Consider the following 20,313-nt stretch of genomic DNA (forward strand, 5'->3'; position numbering starts at 1 on the left):
GGAGAAGTGGCAGCAGCGCAGCCTGGCCCCAGCCAGGGAAAGCACCCCCCTGCACTGCTGATACACTACTGAAGACGCCCAGCTCACAGCAGACCAGAGGTGTGTTGTTCTGGCCTGCAGCTTGTTGAAGATTGCCAGACCCTGGATTAGAGCTAGAGATCTTCATGCATCTTTGGCTGGTGTCTGGTCAGCACCTTAGAAGAGTGTGTGGTATCCCAATAACCAAAGCTTTCTAGAGGATTCTGGTGAAGATGTAAAGCAAGTTTATGTATCCTGAGAATGCTGGGGAGAATGGATTATTAAGTTTTCTTGCTTATTGTAGTTTTGGATTTCAGCTGGAATCACTTTCATAGGGAAGTGAAAGTTTAATTTGGCTTCCATCTCTACAGATTCATTCAGAAGGTTATTTTGTTTCCCTTAGACTTGTAGCTGGAATCAATTTTCCTTTTATGTGGTTACACATTTTATTTTGGATGTCATTTTATGCGTTCCATATAATAACACTGATTTGGCAAGCAAAATGTAACCACGCTAGACTCACCTACAGACCACTTTGGTAATGAAAACAAAAGCTGATTGTTTTCTCATGTTGGCCCAGTTTAAGCAGAAAAGTCTATGTTATGCATGTCATTCCATAAGGCAGCGTTGTCCAATTGTATGTCCCCCAGGCTCCTACCTGGCTTGCTCCTCTTATCACTCCAGCTGCTATTGCAGCTGAGGTCTTTAGGCTCTTCCTCCCTCCTTTAGCTTCTGCTTCCTGCTTCCACTCCAGGGATGGGCAGCTCACAGTTTGGTAGAGGGGATTGGTTATAGCCTGTGGTGCTAGGGCTCACTAATCCCCTACTGGTACAGCCTATACTTCATTTGGCTCTTGGACGCTTACAAGTTGGACAGCTCTGCCATAAGAAATGGGGCACTTTGGGTGACATTCAACAACTGATGTAGCTGCATAAGTCACATATGTCAGTGGCTTACATGGCTACATTGGCATTTTAAATTCTAATAAGGTGTCTAGCCACAACTAAAGGATTTACCATGGCTATATGTAGCTGCGTAAATCCTGTCTGCATAAGGGTGACTAACAGTTACTAGCTGTGCAAAGGCTTTGAGTAGCTACAGCCATTCTAGTGGCTGTAGTTATCTAGAGCCCTACACAACCAGAATAACATGGCTGTCCAAATAGACTGATTAATGGACATTGCCTCTGATACAACAGTTGAAGTTGCTACATGCTTTAGCTACCTTCTGCACCAAAAGCTCAGGTCCTGGGATTTGCCTTGACTCAGGGAGGCATTGAAGCCAGTCAGAAGCCTCTCTTGCATAGGTGCAAAGTTTGCTCCGTGCAGTCTTCTTCAGCAATCCCTTGCAGTCGAGGATGATTGTCTTCCATGATTGTCTCATCTATGTATCTGAAGATGGCTGATGAGGTCTGTTCAGGATTGAATTGACTCTACTGAAGCTCAGACATGTGTTTGAGTGGTCCTGGATTCTTGATTTGGTCTGCAAGATACTGTTTCTGCCACTTCTGCTTTTTCATCTCCTGTTGTTGTTGTGAGGATTCAGAGTACTAAGGTCCCTGCAGCAGACTCTTCCTCCATTTGTGGCAGTCCTGGGTGATAGTCTCCCATGAGTTGACATTAATGTTGCGATTTTTTTAAATTGGCCTTGAGGAAGTCCCTGAAGCACTTTCTTTGCTGTCCTCTTGAGCATATGCTTTGGCTGAGCTGGGATAATAAAACTTGCTTTGGGAGCCTGGAGTCAGACATTCAGATGACATGGCCAGCCCAACAAACTTGTTGTCAGATGATCACCACCTCAGTACTTATGGTGTTTGCTTGTAGGAGTATGCTAACATTAGTGCATCTATCTTTTCACTGGGTTCAAAAGATTTTCCTCAGGCAGGATTGATGGCACTTCTCCAACAACTTTAGTTGTCTCCTGTATGTTGTCCACATCTCAGCTCTGTACAGCAAGGTGGGGATCACGACCACTTGATAAATCATGAGATTGGTTTCAGAACCAATGTCATGATCTTCAAACGCCCATTTCTTCAGGTGTCCAAAGGCTGTACTTACCCATTTGAGGTAATATTAGATTTCTTTGCCAATGTCAGCCTTCTGAGAGAGAGAGCTTCCAAGGTATAGGAAATAATGTTCTCCAGAGTCTCATTGGATCTGGATTACCGGACCTGAGGACTGTTCATTAGGAACTTGCTGATGGAGGACCTTAGTCTTCCAAATGTTAAGCATCAGTCCCATTTTGTTGTTTGCTTCGGTAAAGACGTTGACGATTGCTTGAAGGTATGCTTCCCAGTGAGCACAAACTACAGCATCATCAGCGTATTGGAGCGCAATGATTGAGGTTGGGGTGATCTTGGTTTTGGCTCTGAGTTGGCTGAGGTTAAACAGCTTACCATCCATTTGGTAGTTTAGCTTCACTCCAGCTGGAAGCTTGTTGGTGGTCAGATATAGCAGCCTGGCAAGAAATATTGAGAAGAGTGTTGGAGCAATGATGCAACCTTGCTTAACTCCTGTTTTAACCTCAAAGGGATCTGTGATAGTTCCATTACTGAGAACTACCACTTGCATACCATCACGGAGCAATCAGAGAATGGTGACAAATTTTGGTGGGCATCTGTATTTCAAAAGGATCCTCCACAACACTTTTTGACTGACAGTCAAAAGCTTCTGTGAGATCAAAGAAGGCCATGTAGAGAGGCTTATGTTGTTCCTGGTATTTCTCCTGGAGCTGGCAAGCTGTGAAGATCTTGTTAGTTGTATCTCTTGATACCCTAAACCCACACTGAGATTCCAGGGGGAACTTTTCAATAAATTGAAGGAGACACTTCAGGATGGTTCTTACAATGATCTTTCCTGTGATGGACAGCTAGGTGATCCCTCTGTAGTTCCTACAGTTGGACTTGTCTCCTTTCTTGAAGACTGTCACAATCATGGCATCCTTGAGGTCATCTGGGATTTCCTCATCATTCCAGATCTTTAAGATGAGAGCATTAAGGTGTGATATAAGCTCCTCTCCCTATTGCTTGAAGATTTCTTTGGGGATTCCATCTGCTTCAGATGCTGTGTCATTATCTGCTTGTTGGCTTTCCTCACCTTGTGAAGAGTTGGAGAGATTCCGAGAACATCTCTGACTGAGTGTTGGAGGATGGAGTTGAGAACAGTCTTGTCAACACAGGGTCTCTATTGAGAAGGTCTTCAAAATGTTCCTTCCAATGGGCTTTGATGGGCTCCCCTTTTTTTGATCAGGTCTCCTCCATCCTTAGGCTTCAAGGGGTTTGGTCCCTGAGTGCTTGGACCATAGATGGCTTTGGTGGCACTGAGAAAACTGCATATTGTGCATATCAAAAAAATGTTGAATCTCCTTAGCCTTGTCTTTGCACCATTTGTTCTTCATAACACGGGTCCTCCTTTGGACCTCTGCCTTGGCTTGTTAGAGATTCAGTTTCTTTTGCTTGGAGTTAGTATCATTTTGCCAAGCACAAAAGACCTTGTGCTTGTGATTGATCAACTCTTGGATCTCCTGGTCATTCTCATCAAACCAGTCTTGATGTTTCCTTGTAGGGAATCCAAGTGTCTCTTCATAGGCACTGATGACGGTGGCCTTGAGAGCACCCCCTCATGCTCCTGATATTTTCTCATTGTTGTAGATTGGAATTCACCAATTTTTGGTTCAGGGACTGATGGAAGAGGTCTTGCTTGCTTGGGTCCTTGAGTCCTTCAACACTGATCTTCCATTGGCATTGCTTCTGCTGCAGCCATTGTTTGGGAACCAGTCTGAGTGACATAACTAAGTGGATGAGTCAGTGTTCAGTCCAACAGTCATCAGCTCCTAGCATAGCTCAGGTGATGCAGGCATTTTTGCAGTCTCAGGTACAGATGATGACATAGTCAATCAGGTGCCAGTGCTTAGATTGTGGGAATTGTCATGTTGTCTTGGGCCTGTTTTTTTGGTGAAACAGGGTGCGGGTGATGGTGAGTCCACGTTCAGCACATTTGGTCAAGAGGATGCTAGTGGAGTTGACCTTTCCTACTCCTTCCTTGCTAATGGTTCAGTTCTGGAGGTTAGAGTCCCTTCTGACTCTGGCATTGAAATCACGGAGAAGAATAAGTCTGTCTCCCTCTGGAACATCAGAAAACACTTGGTCAGGTTGCCATTACTCCTTGGTTTCATTGGTGGCATCAAGAGGCGAGGCATAAGTGCTGATGACAGTGGAATATTGGCTCCCCTCCAGTTTAAGACAAATAGTCATGAGTGGCTCATTAATTCTGATAGGGAACTCATTGAGTAGTTTGAGTTCATTCTTAATGAACTCCACATGCAGTAGAAATCACTGAATACTGCAGTTACCTCCATATACCAGATACAAAACCTGGCTTAGAGTATTGGTGCTGGGATTTGCCACCATGCAGGGAGGCAGCTTGAGTGACTCAAATACCTCGCTGTGCTAGAGGTAAAGCATGGGTATTGAAGTCAAAGGTCAAGCCCACAAATAATATTTATAGTATTCTAAAAGGTCCAGACTCAAAAATTAAAACAAACTTAAAATAAAGCTAAGAATATTGGAATGAAATCAGACATAAAATTAATCATATATATATTTAGCAATGCACAAGAGGTAATAAAGTTTTTTTAAATAGTTCCTGTCTTATTGATAGAGGTTTATGTTTTGATAGAGCAAAAGAGTCTTTTTTTCCCTCCAAACTACAAATCAAGGTCAGAAACAGTTATAAATTTCTTGTTTTGTGGAAGATCTAAACAAAAAATATGAAGTGAAGGATTTTTCCGTAACAAGGAAGAGAAGGTAGACTATGACTAACAGAAATAAAACAAATAATTTTCCTTTTATTAACTTACTAGCATATTGAGGGTGTTTTCTCCATGTGTGGGGCAATGTCACACTTAAAAGTGTACTCAGGTGAAAATGTCAAAACATGTTCTTATTTATTATAGGTTTAATGCAGCGTGATTATCCAGATATCGTTACTGCTCTGAAAACCAAACAAGCAGTTCAAACAGTGCTAAACACAGCTTCAGAAACTCTTGAAGTCTTGAAATCAGGAGGAATTGTTGATAAAAACGAAGGAGCCAAAATAGAGAAGGTAAAAGTACTTCAGAAGTCTGCTTGTATATGCTAGCTTCTACATGCAAGTCTTTCAGCCATATAATTTTGGCAAGTGCATTTTAGCAAAGTTGCTTGATTCTTCAACTTCCAAGGCTGTCATGGTTACGTTTTGCAGAAGCAAAAATATTTTAAACAAAATGCTGAAAATCATTTTTAAATGGAAGCAGAAAATCTTTATAGACAAGTTCCAGGGAGGAATACTTTATTTTTAGCAATGGAGGCCAATGGGGAGGGGCAAGAGGGAAAGCAACTCTTAGGCTAAGTACAGACGGTCAAAAAGCCTGAGGTGAATCTGATCCAGTGTACACAGGTTTCTCTAAGCTGTGTAGGTTGGACCTTAACAGAACTCGTGTTCACTCTTCCATTGGCTAAGGCAGGCAAATGCCTGCACTGGCCAAGACCAGAAAGTAGAGGGCACTCCCACATGCCTCCCAGCTTCACCAGGCAGTGAACACTCCAGCCCCACCCCTCCACCAGTTCTCCGCTTCTTGGCCACGACAGGGTGGGGAAATGGACCCCCTTGTCCTGGCCATCCCCAGCTGGGGTCTGCACAGCAGGTGCAGCAGGAACTCCCGAGGCAAATACCCCAGTGGCTAAGAGGTGGGAGGCTGGTGAGGGGGCAGGGCTGGGATGTTCACTGCCTAGTGGAGCCAGGCTGTAGGGGTAAAAGCCTGCCATGTGAAAGCAAGCTATCAGTGAGCTGGGCTGTAATGCATCCTGGGATGCCAGGGGACCACAACCTAACGTGTCAGGAGGGGATCTGCATCAGTCTAACCTAGTGTGATTCAATCTGCTACTACATGCATCCAGGTCTATCTTAAACAGGATTCCTCTGTTTTGAAATTGGTTTATGTACATTGAACTTGCGTTCTGTTACAGGTTTAGACTGGTTGCCAATCACTTATACCAGTTCATGTGTAATTTCTGTCCCCAGCCTTATGTTTTTCTATAGACTCAAAGTAGTCTGAATAAGGGGGTGATCTTTAAGTTTATTTTGGCCTGATTTTGTCTTTTCCCCAGTGTACCAATACATCTGAGAAATCCATTTTCTCATACCACTGCCATTTAATATCAATCCATAGCTTTGAATAAGGTTTCACATACCAGTTTATAATATCTTTCAGCTGAGTTACAGGATTATATGCCATTATGTTTGGCACTTAAAGACCCTACATCTTAGAATAGGGGTGGGCAATTATTTCAGTTGGAGGGCCACTTAATGAGTTTGGGGCGCCTGTTGAGGGCCACATCCATTGCTGTCACCTAGCATTTCTGATTTATTATAATTAATTTGACATCCAGAGGCTGAGTATTATCTACATGTCTGGAATATTGTTGCTTAAGGAGGACAGAGGGTCTTTAATAAAAAGCAGTATACCAGCTGCAAAACATCTTCCCCCCCCACACACACACACATTACAATTCTTGCCTACATAGAAGATTTTAGAGATTTGATATTTGAAGATTGATTCAGCAATGTCCTCTCTCATAAGGTCTGTTTTATCTTTCTCTTTCTCTGCTCTGCCTGTTTGGTTTACCCCTGGTGAAGCCATGCTTGATTCTGCAGGTCCTGTAAGCTGCTTTGATGAGTTTGGACCTCCCAATGAGTTTTTTAGAGAAGTAACTTCTCAGATTGATCCCCTTACATGAGCTATGCATTCCACAAACAGAGGATGTATTCTCTGGAAGTTAAGGGGGTCAGGGATCAGTAATGTTTGTGAGCTGTGCCATTTCCCATTTGGAGCTCTAGTTTTAGGCAGCAATCTGCTTGTGTGACCCCTGGCTATGTGCTCTGCATCATGCACAAACAGGTGTTTCCCAAGCAATAAAAGCATCTTGGATTTTTTAGTGGACCAAAACTACTAATACTTTATGGTCTTTTGACTCATATCAGTTCCTTATGTTTTCACAAAATGCTTGTTCTTACTTGTGGCCAGCTTGGTGTTAGTTGTCAGGGTCCTCCTTGTTCTGACATCTTGCATTCTCTCTTCCCTCCTTTTCTCCTACTTGTACTTGTTTAATTTTCTTTGGGATTTTCTAGGATCTGAAGGAATGAGAAGTGGACTCAGCCTATATATATTGCTTAAGCACCCAAGATTAAAGGTTTTATGAATAACAGAGCATGTTTACATGTCCATTAAAGTGCAGTGGTTATTGTATATCTAATTTAGTTCTTGTATAATCAAGTTACTGTGCAGCAGCACTGGCAAACACCTTTTTATTGATGCCACTGCACAGTACCCTAATAATATTCTGCAGTAGCATATAAGCACTCCCTGTGTTGTGACATGGTAGTGTGCAGTGTTATTAGGCTACTGCGGAGCTAGCATCTTATGTAGATGCGCCCAAAGTGTTTGTCTGGGCAACAAAAATGATTAGAGGGACGGGAAATATGACTTATGAGGAGAGGCTGAAGGAACTTGCCCTGGGAAGGTAAGTGAGCCAGTGCAATTTGTGTGTTTGGCTTGCTGAGTGTTTGTTTCATGGGCTGTGTGTGTTTTGGGCATGTGCTCTATTGAAGCTGGGAGTGTTGCTAGCTGGGTGATTTGGGTGATGTCTACCTGTGCCTGACAAAAGCCCTAATGAGTGGGCAGAGCCAGGGAGTCTCCTTTTATACCAGCATGGTATAAAAGGAGACTCCCTGAGTGACCAGGGAGCAGGCAAACAGGGGCACCAGTTTGCAAGCAGTTCGCTGGTCAGTTGCAGGTCAGTTTGCTGTTCCCCTCTTTGAATGGGGAGGCTTTAAGCTTGGTGAGAGGAAGCAAGGTAAAAGGAACTTTTTGGCGCCCAGGAACAGTAAATCAGGGAGCTTACAGATGAGTTTGCTAGGGAAGGTCTGCTTGGAAGAAGGGCAGCAAGAGAGAGGCAGCAGATTGAGACCCAGGGAAATGGCTGGAGGATGTCACAATGCCAAACCCACTGCTGCTGCCAATGCTTGCACCTGTGAGGTGTCTGTCCAAGCAGGACTACTCACTGTCGAGGCTTCCACCCAGGCCTGGTTTGGCACTATGGAAACTGCAGCTTGCAGGTTCCTTCCAGTGATGGCCAGGCAGGAGAGTGCCCACGATGTGAGTAGAGCCTCCTGCTGGTGTCCCTCAAGGAGCAGGCAAGAGAGGTACAGGAAGAGGCAGCAAGGCTTCAAAAAATCTTTTGCCATGAGGACTTCATTAATTTGATGCTGAAGGAGACCTGTAGGACTGTGGAGGAAGGGCTGCCAAAGCTAGAGCTAGAGAAAGAAGAAGACGTGGACTCCCAGAAAGGTGGAAGCTGGAAGCTTGTGACCTCTGGCAGCAAGCAAAAATCTTCATCTCTACTTGCATCAGTTTGCCTAGAGTACAGATATGGAGCCCTAGCAACAGAGGAGGAGAAGCATGTTCCATTGGTGGAGGAGGATAGACCAGGCCTCCCCAGGATGGGAAGGATTGAAACCAATGCCACCAAGAAGAAACATCAGGTGGTAGTGGTGTTTGGAGACTCCCTTCTGTGGGAGATGGAGGCATCCTTCTGCCGGCTGAACCTGTTGTCTTGGGAGGTCTGCTGCTTGCCCAGATCTGAGATGTCACAGAGGGATTACCAAGAATCATCTAGTCCTCTGACTACTACCCAAGTGCTGCCTCATCAAGGTGGGCACCAATAATCCTGCCAGGGGATATCCTAAGCAGATCAAAAATTACTACAAAGCTTTGGGTGCAAGAGTAAAGGGAATGGGGGCTCAGGTGATATTCTTCTCAATCCTTCTGGTCAAGGAGAAGGGCTCAGGCAGGTGCGGGGGCATCCTGCAGATCAATACATGGCTGCACAGATGGTATTACCAGCAGGTCTTTGGCTTCTTTAACTATGAGATATTGTTCCAAGAAGGATTGATAGGAAGAGATGGGAGCTACCTAACAAAGGGAGGGAAGGGCATCTTCATAGACAGGCTTGCTAACCTAGTGAGGAGGGTTTTAAACTAGGTTTGCTGGGGGAAGACCAAAGGCCTGAGGTAAGTGAGGAAGTGGGTGACTTGGAGGAAGTGCAAGTAGGAGGGGGCAACAGGGGAGGCATTTTCATTCTTTCTGAGAAAGTAGGGCAAGCGGCTAGTTACCTCAGGTATCTATACACGAATGTGCGGAGCCTGGGGACCAAGCAGGAAGAATTGTAAGTCCTCGTACAATCACAGAACTATGATGTGAGTGGAATAACAGAGACGTGGTGGGAGCGCACATGACTGGAGCACTTTCATGGATGTGTATAAACTGTTCAGGAAGGACAGGTAGGGGAGAAGAGTAGGAGGAGTTCCATTTTATGTAAAAGAGCAATACAATTGCTTAGAGCTCCAGTATGGAACTCAAGAAACTCCAGTATGGCCTGTTCAAAGAATCTGGGTTACAGTCACAAGGGAGACCAACAAGGGTGATGTCACAGTGGGGGTCTGCTATAGATCACTAGACCAGGAGGATGTGGTGGATGAGGCTTTCTTCAAACAACTAGCGCAAGTTACCTGATCTCATGGGGGACTTCAATCACCCTAACATCTGCTGAGAGAGCAATACAGTAGTGTACAAGCAATCCAGGAAGTTTTTGGAGAGTGTTGGGGACAACTTCCTCATGCAAATGCTGGAGAGGCCATCTAGGGGCTGTGCTCTTCTCAACTTGCTGCTCACAAACAGGGAAGAATTGGTGGGGAATGTAGTAGTAGATGGCAACTTGGGAAGCAGCGACCATGAGATGAATGAATTCAGGATCCTTAGAAAAGGAAGGATAGAGAGCAACAGAGCAAGGACATTGGACTTCAGCCAAGCAGATTTTTTGACTTGGGTAACTCATGGGCAGGATCCCCTGGGAGATCAGTTGGAGGGGGAGAGGAGTCCAAGAGAGCTGGCTATACTTTGAAGAAACCTTACTGAGGGTGCAGGAGCGAAAAGTAGTATTTAATAGCAGCTTTCAATTACCGAAGGGTGGTTCCAAAGAGGATGCAGCTAGACCAGTGTTTCCCAACCAGTGTGCTGCGGCACAAAAGCATGCCATCAGAAACGAACAGGTGTGCCGCAGAATTTTGCCATGGCAATAAGTTACAATAGGTATGAGGATGGGGAATGCCTTAACAGGTGTGCCGTGGAAAAAATTTGTATTAATGTAAGTGTGCCTTGGGCTGGAAAATGTTGGGAAACACTGAGCTAGACTGTTCTTAGTGATAGCAGATAACAGAACAGGAAGCAACAGTCTCAAGTTGCAGCAAGGGAAATTTAGATTAGGTATTAGGAAAACCTTTCTCATTAGGAAGGCTGTAAAGCACTGGAACAGGTTAACCAGAGAAATGGGCAGAATTCCTATCCTTGGAGGTTTTTAAAAACACACTAGACAAAGCCTTTGCTGAGATGATACAGTTGGAGATGGTCCTGCTTTTAGCAGAGGGTTGAACTAGATGATCTCCTGAGGGCTCTTGTAACCCTAATTTTCTGTGATTCTATGATTCTAACTCTTCTGATTCTTTAAAATTGATGTCTAGGTCCTCTGTAGAAGGGCTACTCCACATGGTGGCCTGGAAGTCCTAAGCTTTAAGTCCTTTTTAACCATACACATTTAAGCTTATTTCCTTGAGTGGTCTCTAATTTTTACCTTACACACTTACTTGTCTTTTCCAAGCTACATTCCAAACCAGACGGGAAGTGATTTTTCATCCAGGAGATTTGCTTAGGTGATTTATCTCTGATGCATACAGAAACAGTCTTTCTGTTGCATCCCCTAAGTTATTCATAGCTAATCCAGGTAGGTTTAAAGAGCAAGCTTTACTTGCTCAGAGATAATTTTGGATTCTTCATTATTCACAATGAAGGGTATGGAGAAATATACTTTTCTTGCAGCTTCAAAAGGAGATGGGGAGCTGATGCTGAGGAGCTCTCAGCAGCTGTTATGCTGTAACTGTTTCATATACATGAATGAACCTGTAGTGATAAGCGAGAGCTAAATCATCCCAATTTTGACCCTGGATGAAGCAGGATTAAATCCTGAGTGATTTTGATAGAGTAGCATAATTAGTGGTGGGCAAGCAAGGCATGAGTCCTGGGTGCTGTCTAGCAGGAGCACTGGATAGCCCAAACCTCGGGCTGTGAGGAATGGGGCAAGAGTTGGGGGGTAGGAGTTCCCTTGTCTGAGAACAAAACTAAACGTATCAAAGATGGCTTGTATGTAAATGCTGGGTAAGTGCTTTAAGTCTTAAAGGCAACATTTTTCAACACTTCTGTGCAAGCTATATGGCTATGGTATACCTAGCTTCATTCTTAGGCCTACTGTTAGCAATACCTCTCTATGATTTGTGTATGTACTGATCAATGGGTGTATTAATACACACTCCAGTCTAGACTTAGAAAAAACAGTTCTGGCAGATTTTGCGTCAGATATATTCTGTAATGTTTTAAGTCGTCGTTCCCTTTATTCTGTCCCCACACTATCAGCCAGTCCGCTTAAATGGTGAAGTGGTGGAAAATATCAGTTGCTTTCCATGAAGGCCCAAACTGGTCTATCGCTCCACAAAAAATAAGTGTGTGTTTTGAGTAGTCTCATTGAAGTCAGCTGAACTTCTCACAGTGGATAACACTAAGCATGTATATGTATCTGAAGCACTGGAATCTAAGTACAGCACAATTATAAAATATGTTTGTGCTAGTACACAAGTGTCATTAAGACTTACAGAAATAAGAGGTTCAGTGGAAATAATCCATGTAAAGAGCTTATCTGCACAAGAGAATTCAACAAATTTTGAATACACAAAAGTGGTTTTTTTCTTCATGAGCAGATGATTCTCATTAAAAAAAAACAACTGGGAACTCTTCCATCTACTATTGCACCACCCACTGCAGAGGAACTTCTACGAAATATCAGTTGGTTAGAAAATGAAAAGAAACAAATTGAATTCATTCAGGTAATATTTAAGTTGGTTTTGATTTCTATATAATGTTCTATTTTCCAAAGAAAAATATTATAGAGGTGTTAGTCTTGACTTCACAATGAAGGCTCAGTTGAGTTCTTCCCTTGAAAGAATTAAACTACTGTTATGTATGAAGAATTCATCATATCCTGACCAAATTTTAAAGTACTTATTGTTTGAATACTGAATTAATTTTTTTGAGAATTTACAAGTAAACTTGCTAATTGGACTTAAAATTAATTTTAAAATGTTTTTTTAAAAGAAATAACACACTGGTTAAACCTTTACTTGGATGATCTTAGGCTCAGTCTCCAGCAAAGTAAAACAGACTCTGAATTTTCCTTGAATCCCATATAATTGAAATCTTTCATTTATGTGAAGAAATTAGTTTCTACTTAAGCAAAATTATTACAGTCATATCTAACTGTTATAATTATAGACAGGTCCAGTTCAATAGTTCACCTCGCTCCTAATTGGAGCTGTTGTAATATCAGAGGTAACTCGGTCAATTATAACACTTCTTGAACTAATTTACATGCTACAATTCTACGGATAGGAATAAGTCAATGGCATGGGAGACACTGGGCACATCTACATGAAACGCTAAAAGCGCAGTAGCCAAATTCTACTGCATATTAGCACATAATGGCAACAGCTGTGCTAATGCACAGTACAATTAGTCTACTGCACATTAATGTCATGAAAAAGATCCACCAGTGCTACGGCACAGTACCAATTATCGCACATTAAGTTAGTAGCTGTTTTTACAGGTAGTCACCTTTATGTGCCGTAATTATGGCACATTAATGCACGTGTAAACATACCCCTTGTGTCCTTGTGTCAGGAGTTCTCCTTAGTAGATGATTTGGCACTTTCTGTTACTAGTTTGGCTCCAGCTTTCACTGCTCTTAGATGATCCACGGTTGCACATTACCTGTTGTGCTTATCAGAGGTGAATCCTGTTCTGATAGACTGGATTAGATTCTTCGCAGCAGGAACTCTGATGGGAACACAGGGGCCATCAGTTAGATAATATTGACAGCCCCTCTCATATTGCATAAATCCTTGAACCATTTGTCCCTCTAGTACAGCACACATCCATGTTGACCTTGCATGATCACCTTTCATTCCTGCAACATCCCTCTTCACAATGTTGTCCTTGCATGACTGGTTTTCCCTAGTGTTGGTTCTCCATGGTGCTGTTTATTGGTACTGATTGAACCAAAGGAGAGGTGTTAGGGTAAATCTTTAAGGAAAACTTCCTCACTGTTTTCTTTCTTCCAAAAATATGACTGTTGATGCATATTCTGGCTTTAATAGCTTATCAGCTGGGAAAGCATGCACATCATCTGCTTAAGCAGCTTAATGAGCCAGAGTTAAGTTGTGGGACTGAAACATTCTGAATGGTTCATGCCTTGGAGGAGTGCACCTGAAATTTGGAAACTCTTGTACTATCTTTTTTCTGAGAAAAAAATAATTCCCAATAAGTAAGTTTAGTTCTTCTATGAATAACAGATGATCCACATACATTAACAAATTAACTCTCACTTGTCCAGCTTCGTTTTACTTTTTCTTGTGAAAAAAAGTCAAACTGGAATACAACCCACGTGCATGGAATATGCACCAGAAATCTCTCAGGCTGTAAACAGACGTCTTATTTGAGGTGATCCTGATGGTTCCAGTTTTGACTCAGATCAAAGTAGAAATGCCACAGCCCTTTACACATGTAGCCCTTCTAACACGCGTTGCTGCTCCTCTGCCAATAGTTGGCCAGGGAGAGCACATAGCCTGACAGGCTTGCCCCTGGAATGAAGCAGATTTAAGTTAAATGAGCCACAGTTAACTTAAGAACATGCACAGCGAGGTGTCAGCACAATGTTAGCACACTTTATCTGGCATATTTTACAGGTAATTGAAGACTGTTATCATGTGCCCTCTTTGTTGCCTTTCTGACAAGTTAAATATAACTAGTTCTCTCAACCTTTCCTTACACAGCTTTATCATTTTTGTCACACATCTCTGAACTCTCTCTAACTTCTTAAAATGTGGAGCCCAGGACTGCATACAATACTTAAGATGAGGCTTAACCAGTAATGAGTAGAGTGGTCCCATATCTTATTAAATTAATATTCTTGTTGAGGCAGCTCAAAATAACATTTTTTTCTTTTGTGACCACATCACATTGCTGACTCGTGTTGCATCTATGATCTACAAAAAACCCAAGATTTTTTCTTAGCAATACTGTCACCCAACCAGTCAGCTCCTATTTTTGTATATGTGCTTTTGATTATTCTTCCCTGGGTTTAACAGCTTGCATTGTTTCCGTTGAACTTCATCCTGTTGGCTCCAATCCTATTTTCCAGTTTGTCAAGATTCACCTGAAGTTTACTCTTATCCTCCACTGTGTTTTCCATCCTTCCCAGTTTCATGTTATCTGCAAATTTGCTCAAGGCATTCTCTATTCCAGCATCCAAATTGTGAATAAACATGTTAAAACCACTACACCTGGGGCAGATCTACAATATGAAATAATTCAGGACAGCCTTTTGCTGATAAGGTTAAGGGTCAGGCTTTATCTGCTTAGAGATTGTTTAAATGGATTTCTGTGCGTGTAGGAGCATGATGCAAATTAGCTAGGTGGGTCCACTTAGTCTCATCAGAGTTCATTCCATGAGAACTGAGACTGTCTCTGCTGAAAGAAGTATGTACCTATTTCTGAAATCTGTAGAGCAGGTTTATCATGTTTGAGCCCAGTGCATTCTTTTATAAGCTACTACTCCTTGGCAAAGGATTCCAGATTGGATGCCCATTTTGGTAGGTTTGTCTTGCATTCATTGTTTAAGTAGGATTCGTACTGTCCATCTTCCAGTAAACCAGCAGCTTCTTTTTAATCACCAGCAAGAGAATGTATATAATAAATCATTCAAAAAAGATGGAATTATTGCTTACCTTATAGTAACTGTGGTTCGTAGCACATGGGTTCCATAGCATGCCTGCCTTCCCCAGTACAATGAAGTCTACGAAAAAAAGAAAGTGAGTGAGTGTTGGTAGCTTACATAGTTAAGGTGAAATTATTTTTTAACCTTTTTTTAAATGATCACAAACAGATTTGGATTTTTTTTCATGTCTTGGCCTATGCCATTGCTGCTTCCTTTAAGGAAAGTAATAGCATTGTAATACTTATTAGTGCAATATTAACTTGTATTGATTGTTTTGAGTGATGGAGACTTCTACTCAGTAACATATTATATGAAGTCTTAAAATATCTCATAATATTTATTATCTCTTAATATGATATTGATTTCGTAGTGTTTGAATGTATAGTCTTTCATGTGCTACTACATACCATATATTACATAGTGGTTTATTTCAATTTACAATGACTATGATTGTTGTGACTTTCAGAAAAAAGCAAGGCTTCTTTGCTATGATTATGGAGATGTTATATGTGAAGAAGGTGAAATGCCACAAGGAATCCATCTAATTATTTCAGGAATGACAAAGGTAGGTTACACTTACTTATCAAAATTAAGTATCCTTGGGTGCTTGTCCAGCCTGTGGAAAAGGTCTCCATCATCTCCACTCATCATTTGTGAAGAAATTTTGTAAGACTATTTTCTTTAGTGAAAGACTTACCCTCTACTGTAGAATCCAGCTACATTATAGGATTAATATATTAAGTCCTCAGTATGACCTCTTAGAGCCTGCTTTTAGGCCCCTGGCAAACCTTTCAATTAAGATGTGATTAACCTGTTAATCACACCATAAATAATAACTGTGCCACATGTTCAAGGAATTAATGGTCCAACAAAATGAGAAACTGGCACAAAAATATTCCACAAAAGATGTATAATGTTTGTGTGGCAGGTTTCCATCACACCTTAAAATAAATGTGTGGCGGGGTAGCCAGAGCTAGCTCAAGGTCCTGGTGCTGAGATCAGTAGTCAACTGACTGCTGGTCTCAGCCCTTGGACCACATCTGAATCTTGAACTGGCCCCAGTGGAGTTACAAGGCTGGGACCAGCAATTGTTGGTTCCAACCCTTGGACTGTACAGGAGCCTAGAACCAGTTCTGATGCAGTCCCAGGGCTGGGCCTGACAATCAGCTAATAGTTGGTTCCCATCCCAGGATTACTAGGATTTAGTCTGATTGCCATAATTGTGTCTTTGAATGCATGAAGAAGCAGGAATGAAAAATAGATGTTAAAAAGCACGGGGGCTAAGACACACCCCGTTTCACCCTGTTGATGTCAAAGGTGCTTGATTCTTTGTTTTCATACACTTCAGCTGCTTTCATACTTTGATGTAATGAGTGAATGATGTTCAACAGTTTGCGGGGGACAACTCAGTTTCTTCAAATAGTAAAAAGGCCCTTTCTGTTGACTGTATTGAAGGCTATATGCAGCATTCATTTTTCTGTACATTTCTCTTGCTGTTGCTTGACTGAAAATATATCAATGGTGGACCAAGCTGTGTGAAAACTATGTTGACTTGCAAGATCGATTCTTACACTTAGAGGCTTTAGCAAGTATGATGCACGTGACAATTTTTCAGATGATCCTCAACAGAGAGATACTTCTGTAGTTGTCACAGTTGCTTCTATCTCCCTTTTTTTTTTCTATAATTGTACAAACTGAGCATCTTTGAAATCTTGTAGTACTGCTTCATCTTTCCAGGAGAGCACTATAACTTCATGAAACTTTCCAAGTAATTAGTTGTTTGCACATTTGTAGATTTTCAGTCACTGCCAGATGCCTTATTCCCAGGAATTGATTTAATGGCTTTCTGGATATCTTCGAAGGTAGGCTCATTGTCTAATTCCGTCATAACTTTGAACTGTGGTAATCCTTTGAGTTCTTCATGTTTGAATTTAGTCTCACTGCTGTATAAAATTCCATCGTGTTCAATCCAGCCCTCAAGTTATTTTTCTTTATTAGTAATGACATGTCCATGTAAGTCTTTCAGCAGAGCTGTTCTCTTCTTAATTGGATCAATTTCTTGTTTAATGCCTTCTTGCTTTCCGCAGCTATCACCTGCTTTCTGAATATCATTACAGTTTCAGCCAAAAATCTTGGGCATACTTCTTAGCCTCCTTTTGCATTGTCTTTGAGTCTTTCTCAGATTTTCTAGAGTTATTGTGTTAGGAGATTTCTTATAGTTGGTTAGCGCTGTTCTTTTGTTCTTAACCCTCAACCAGTGGTAGAAGGGTTTCAGAGTGCTCTTCACACCAGTTTGCATTTTTCTTGCATTTTTTGCCAAACACTGTTACAACATTCCACCTGTTAGTTTTTAAGTTTTCCCAAGCCTTGGCTGTTAGGTAAACTTGCTTTCACAATGTCTTCACTGAATAGTCTGCATTTTTCAATGTCTTTAGTTTGGCTGATGTCTGTCTGAGGATGACTGGTGGTTTTGGTGCAGTGAATCTTTTTTACATTGATTCTGCCTTTGCAGCAGACTAAGGCTTTGTCGGTGTCACAATCAGCATTGTGATAAGACCTCATATGTAAGATTTCTTTCAGGTGGTTACACCTGGTCAGTATTAGATCTGAATATTGCCAGGGCCATGATCTTGGATGTTTCTATGTTGTCTTTCTTGTGATTTTCCCAGTAAAGTTGGTGTTGGTAATGCATAAATTTTGACTTATACAAAATTCTAACAGTCATTAACCATTTTAATTCATATTACCAATTCCATGTTTCCCCAGAATACCAGGCCAATTAACTATATCCAATTCTTGCATTGAAGTCACCACGTATTATAGTTGTCTAATTTTTATGAATTTTCACAGTCTCTTCAACTTGTTGATAGAAAACATTCTCATCTTCACTGCTAGCTTGGAGGGTAGTCTCATGGACACTAAACAATGTGAAGCCATTCTGTATATGCACCTTGAGTGTCTTGAGTTGGATACAGCAGTGGGGCTTTCACAGAAAGATAGTAAGCTGTTTCTAATTGCAAAGCCTACTCCCTGCTTTCTCCTTTCTCCTGCTGGTTTCCGAAGCCATAATAAAGTGTAATCTTTCTCCTGGATACAATGTGTATTTCAGAACAGTGTTTCTGATAATGCAGCAATGTAAATTCTGAGTCTAACCAATTCATAGTTTACTAGTGCCATTTTTCCATAAGCCAGAATCTGAATTGAACCCAGAGGTCAGAGTCCAAACATTCCAGCTTGCAAGTTACTTTATTATTTTGACCAGTATAGATCACACCAAGACCTTCAATATATATGCCTAGGCAAGAGTATGAGGAGTGGAGGCAGCCCTAGACCTTCCACAGAGTTCAAGGGTGTTTATACACATGCTACAGGAGTGTGTGTGTGAGGAGGGGCATTAATTAGAGGGGCTCTGAGAGGGAAATAAAGCTTTTTTCTTTCAAACATGCATGTCCTGAGAATGGTGCTGGTGGCTGGCCAGGAGGTGGGGGGGTGCTGAGGCCGGTGTGTTGGAGCAGGGACTGCAGGAAGGGGGAGTCATCCAGGGCTTTTTGCACCCAGTGCCCTGGCCCCTGCTGGCTGGCGCGCAGCTCCCCTGGATGGAGGGGGGCCTGCTGGGGTCAGCAGGGCCAGCACAATGGCCAGCAGGAGTGCGGGGCACTGATTGTTATTGCCAGGGGTAGGGGTGCAGCAGTAGGGCACTGGGTGTTGCTGGCAGGGGCAGGGGCTGGAGCTGCCATGATGTGGGGAGGCAGAGGACAAGGATGGAGCTGTTGCATGCTGCTTCTGTGCTGGGCACATGGCTCCTGGGCAGGGAAGTGGCTGGCCAGGGATCAGAGGGCGGGGCTATGTTTCCAAATGGCAGCCAAGTGCTGGCAGCAGTTTTTGGCTTCTAAAGATGGCTGCCAAGTGTGGGCAGCTAGGGCCGTACTCTGGATCTCCCCCCAGTGGCCACATGGCAGGGCTGGAGGGACTTCGCACTAAATTTAGTCTGCACATGTAGACACCTGCCAAACATTACTTACTGTGCACTGGCTTAATGCACAGTAAATTTAGTCACGACTAATTGTATGTGTATAGGTGCCTTTACTGGAGTTAAATGGCTTTTATGATCAAAACAGTTGTCTCAGTCCAGAACACAGAAGGGCTTTATGACCAAAAGTAGGTTGGTGTTATCATACTGCATTAAGTTTCTTTTATGCTCTGTCCTAGGTCATGAAATGTGTAAATTATCACTGCATCATAGTTTTATGTTTATTGTAAGTGTTTAAGGTTAAACCTGTTCTCATTTGCATTCCAATCCTGATGCAGTGTTTGCAGGGATTCTTTCTCTATTGGTTCAGGCCCATTGCCCATCCTCCACCCTGCAGTGTATGTGGGCAGGCAGATATGCCTAACAGTCCAGTAGATTCATGTTACAAGCAGAAGTGTAATGGAATTTGTGCCTGTTTGGTTTCTGTACATGTGCTCTTTTGTTAAGGGACCAGGAAAATTGCAGAGGCTGGAAGTCAGAAGGAGGTTTCTCTCTACTTCTCTCAAAATCCATTTATCTTTCATAGGCTGGCTGGATTGTGGCCAACTAAGCAAGCAAAACAGGGTTTTTTTAGGTTCCTAAGGCCATCTAAAAAGCTATTCCACAATCAGTGTCTTATTCTAGAGACCATTCCTAGCATGCTACCTTGCTTTTATAAGCAAGCAGAAGATGTATGAAGCCTTGGCATCAGAAGAAAAATGGAGCCTGCGTTATTGGTAAAAGAAGCCAAGTCATACACCCCAAATACTGGGAAGAGTGGGACTGCTGCCACCAAGAAGAAGCAGAAGGTGGTTGTGGTTGACAGCTCCCTTTTCTGGTGATGAAGGAATCTATTTGCTGGCCAGACCTATTATCTCAGGGGTCTGCCCCCCAGCAGGATGAAATGTTACAGAAGGGTGTGGGCTTTGGCTTCTCTGACCAGGTGCTGGTGTTCCAAGCAGACTGCTGCACAGAGTGCAGGTGGAGTCCACCTGGCCTAGAGTATCAAAAGGACAGGTTAGCAATGACTTAAAATTGATGTTTTGAAGTCAGGAGGGCTGAATAAGATGCTTCCTAGAATACTGAATTAATTGACAGAAGTAATTCACTGAAATTTTGAAGGCTTGACTGTAGTTGTTTGGACCCAAAATACCCAGTGGCAAATATTGCATTTATATTGTATATAATCCTTACTTTGATTGTGAGAATCTTTTAAGCTACTTTGATTTATAGATTAAATCCTTTCAAGGGTATTTCAAAATACTTTTCTTTATAAAGACACTTCAGGAGGGATCAAAGGAATGAAAATATGCAG

General features: G+C 42.3%; 1 protein-coding gene across 1 annotated transcript in view; it reads left to right on the forward strand.

Annotated features, from left to right (window-relative positions):
• LOC109318189 (sodium/hydrogen exchanger 10-like) overlaps positions 1-20,313 on the forward strand; it is a 206,155-nt gene that overhangs the window by 124,274 nt on the left and 61,568 nt on the right. Inside the window, exons 19-21 of the mRNA XM_019547271.1 lie at positions 4,972-5,120; positions 11,919-12,044; positions 15,456-15,554. Of these exons, the coding sequence (XP_019402816.1) occupies positions 4,972-5,120; positions 11,919-12,044; positions 15,456-15,554 (374 nt within the window). The remainder of the gene's footprint in view (positions 1-4,971; positions 5,121-11,918; positions 12,045-15,455; positions 15,555-20,313) is intronic.

The sequence above is a fragment of the Crocodylus porosus genome, unplaced genomic scaffold (assembly GCF_001723895.1).
Source record: "Crocodylus porosus isolate Cpor-Errol unplaced genomic scaffold, CroPor_comp1, whole genome shotgun sequence".
In the NCBI taxonomy this organism is placed as follows: Eukaryota; Metazoa; Chordata; order Crocodylia; family Crocodylidae; genus Crocodylus; species Crocodylus porosus.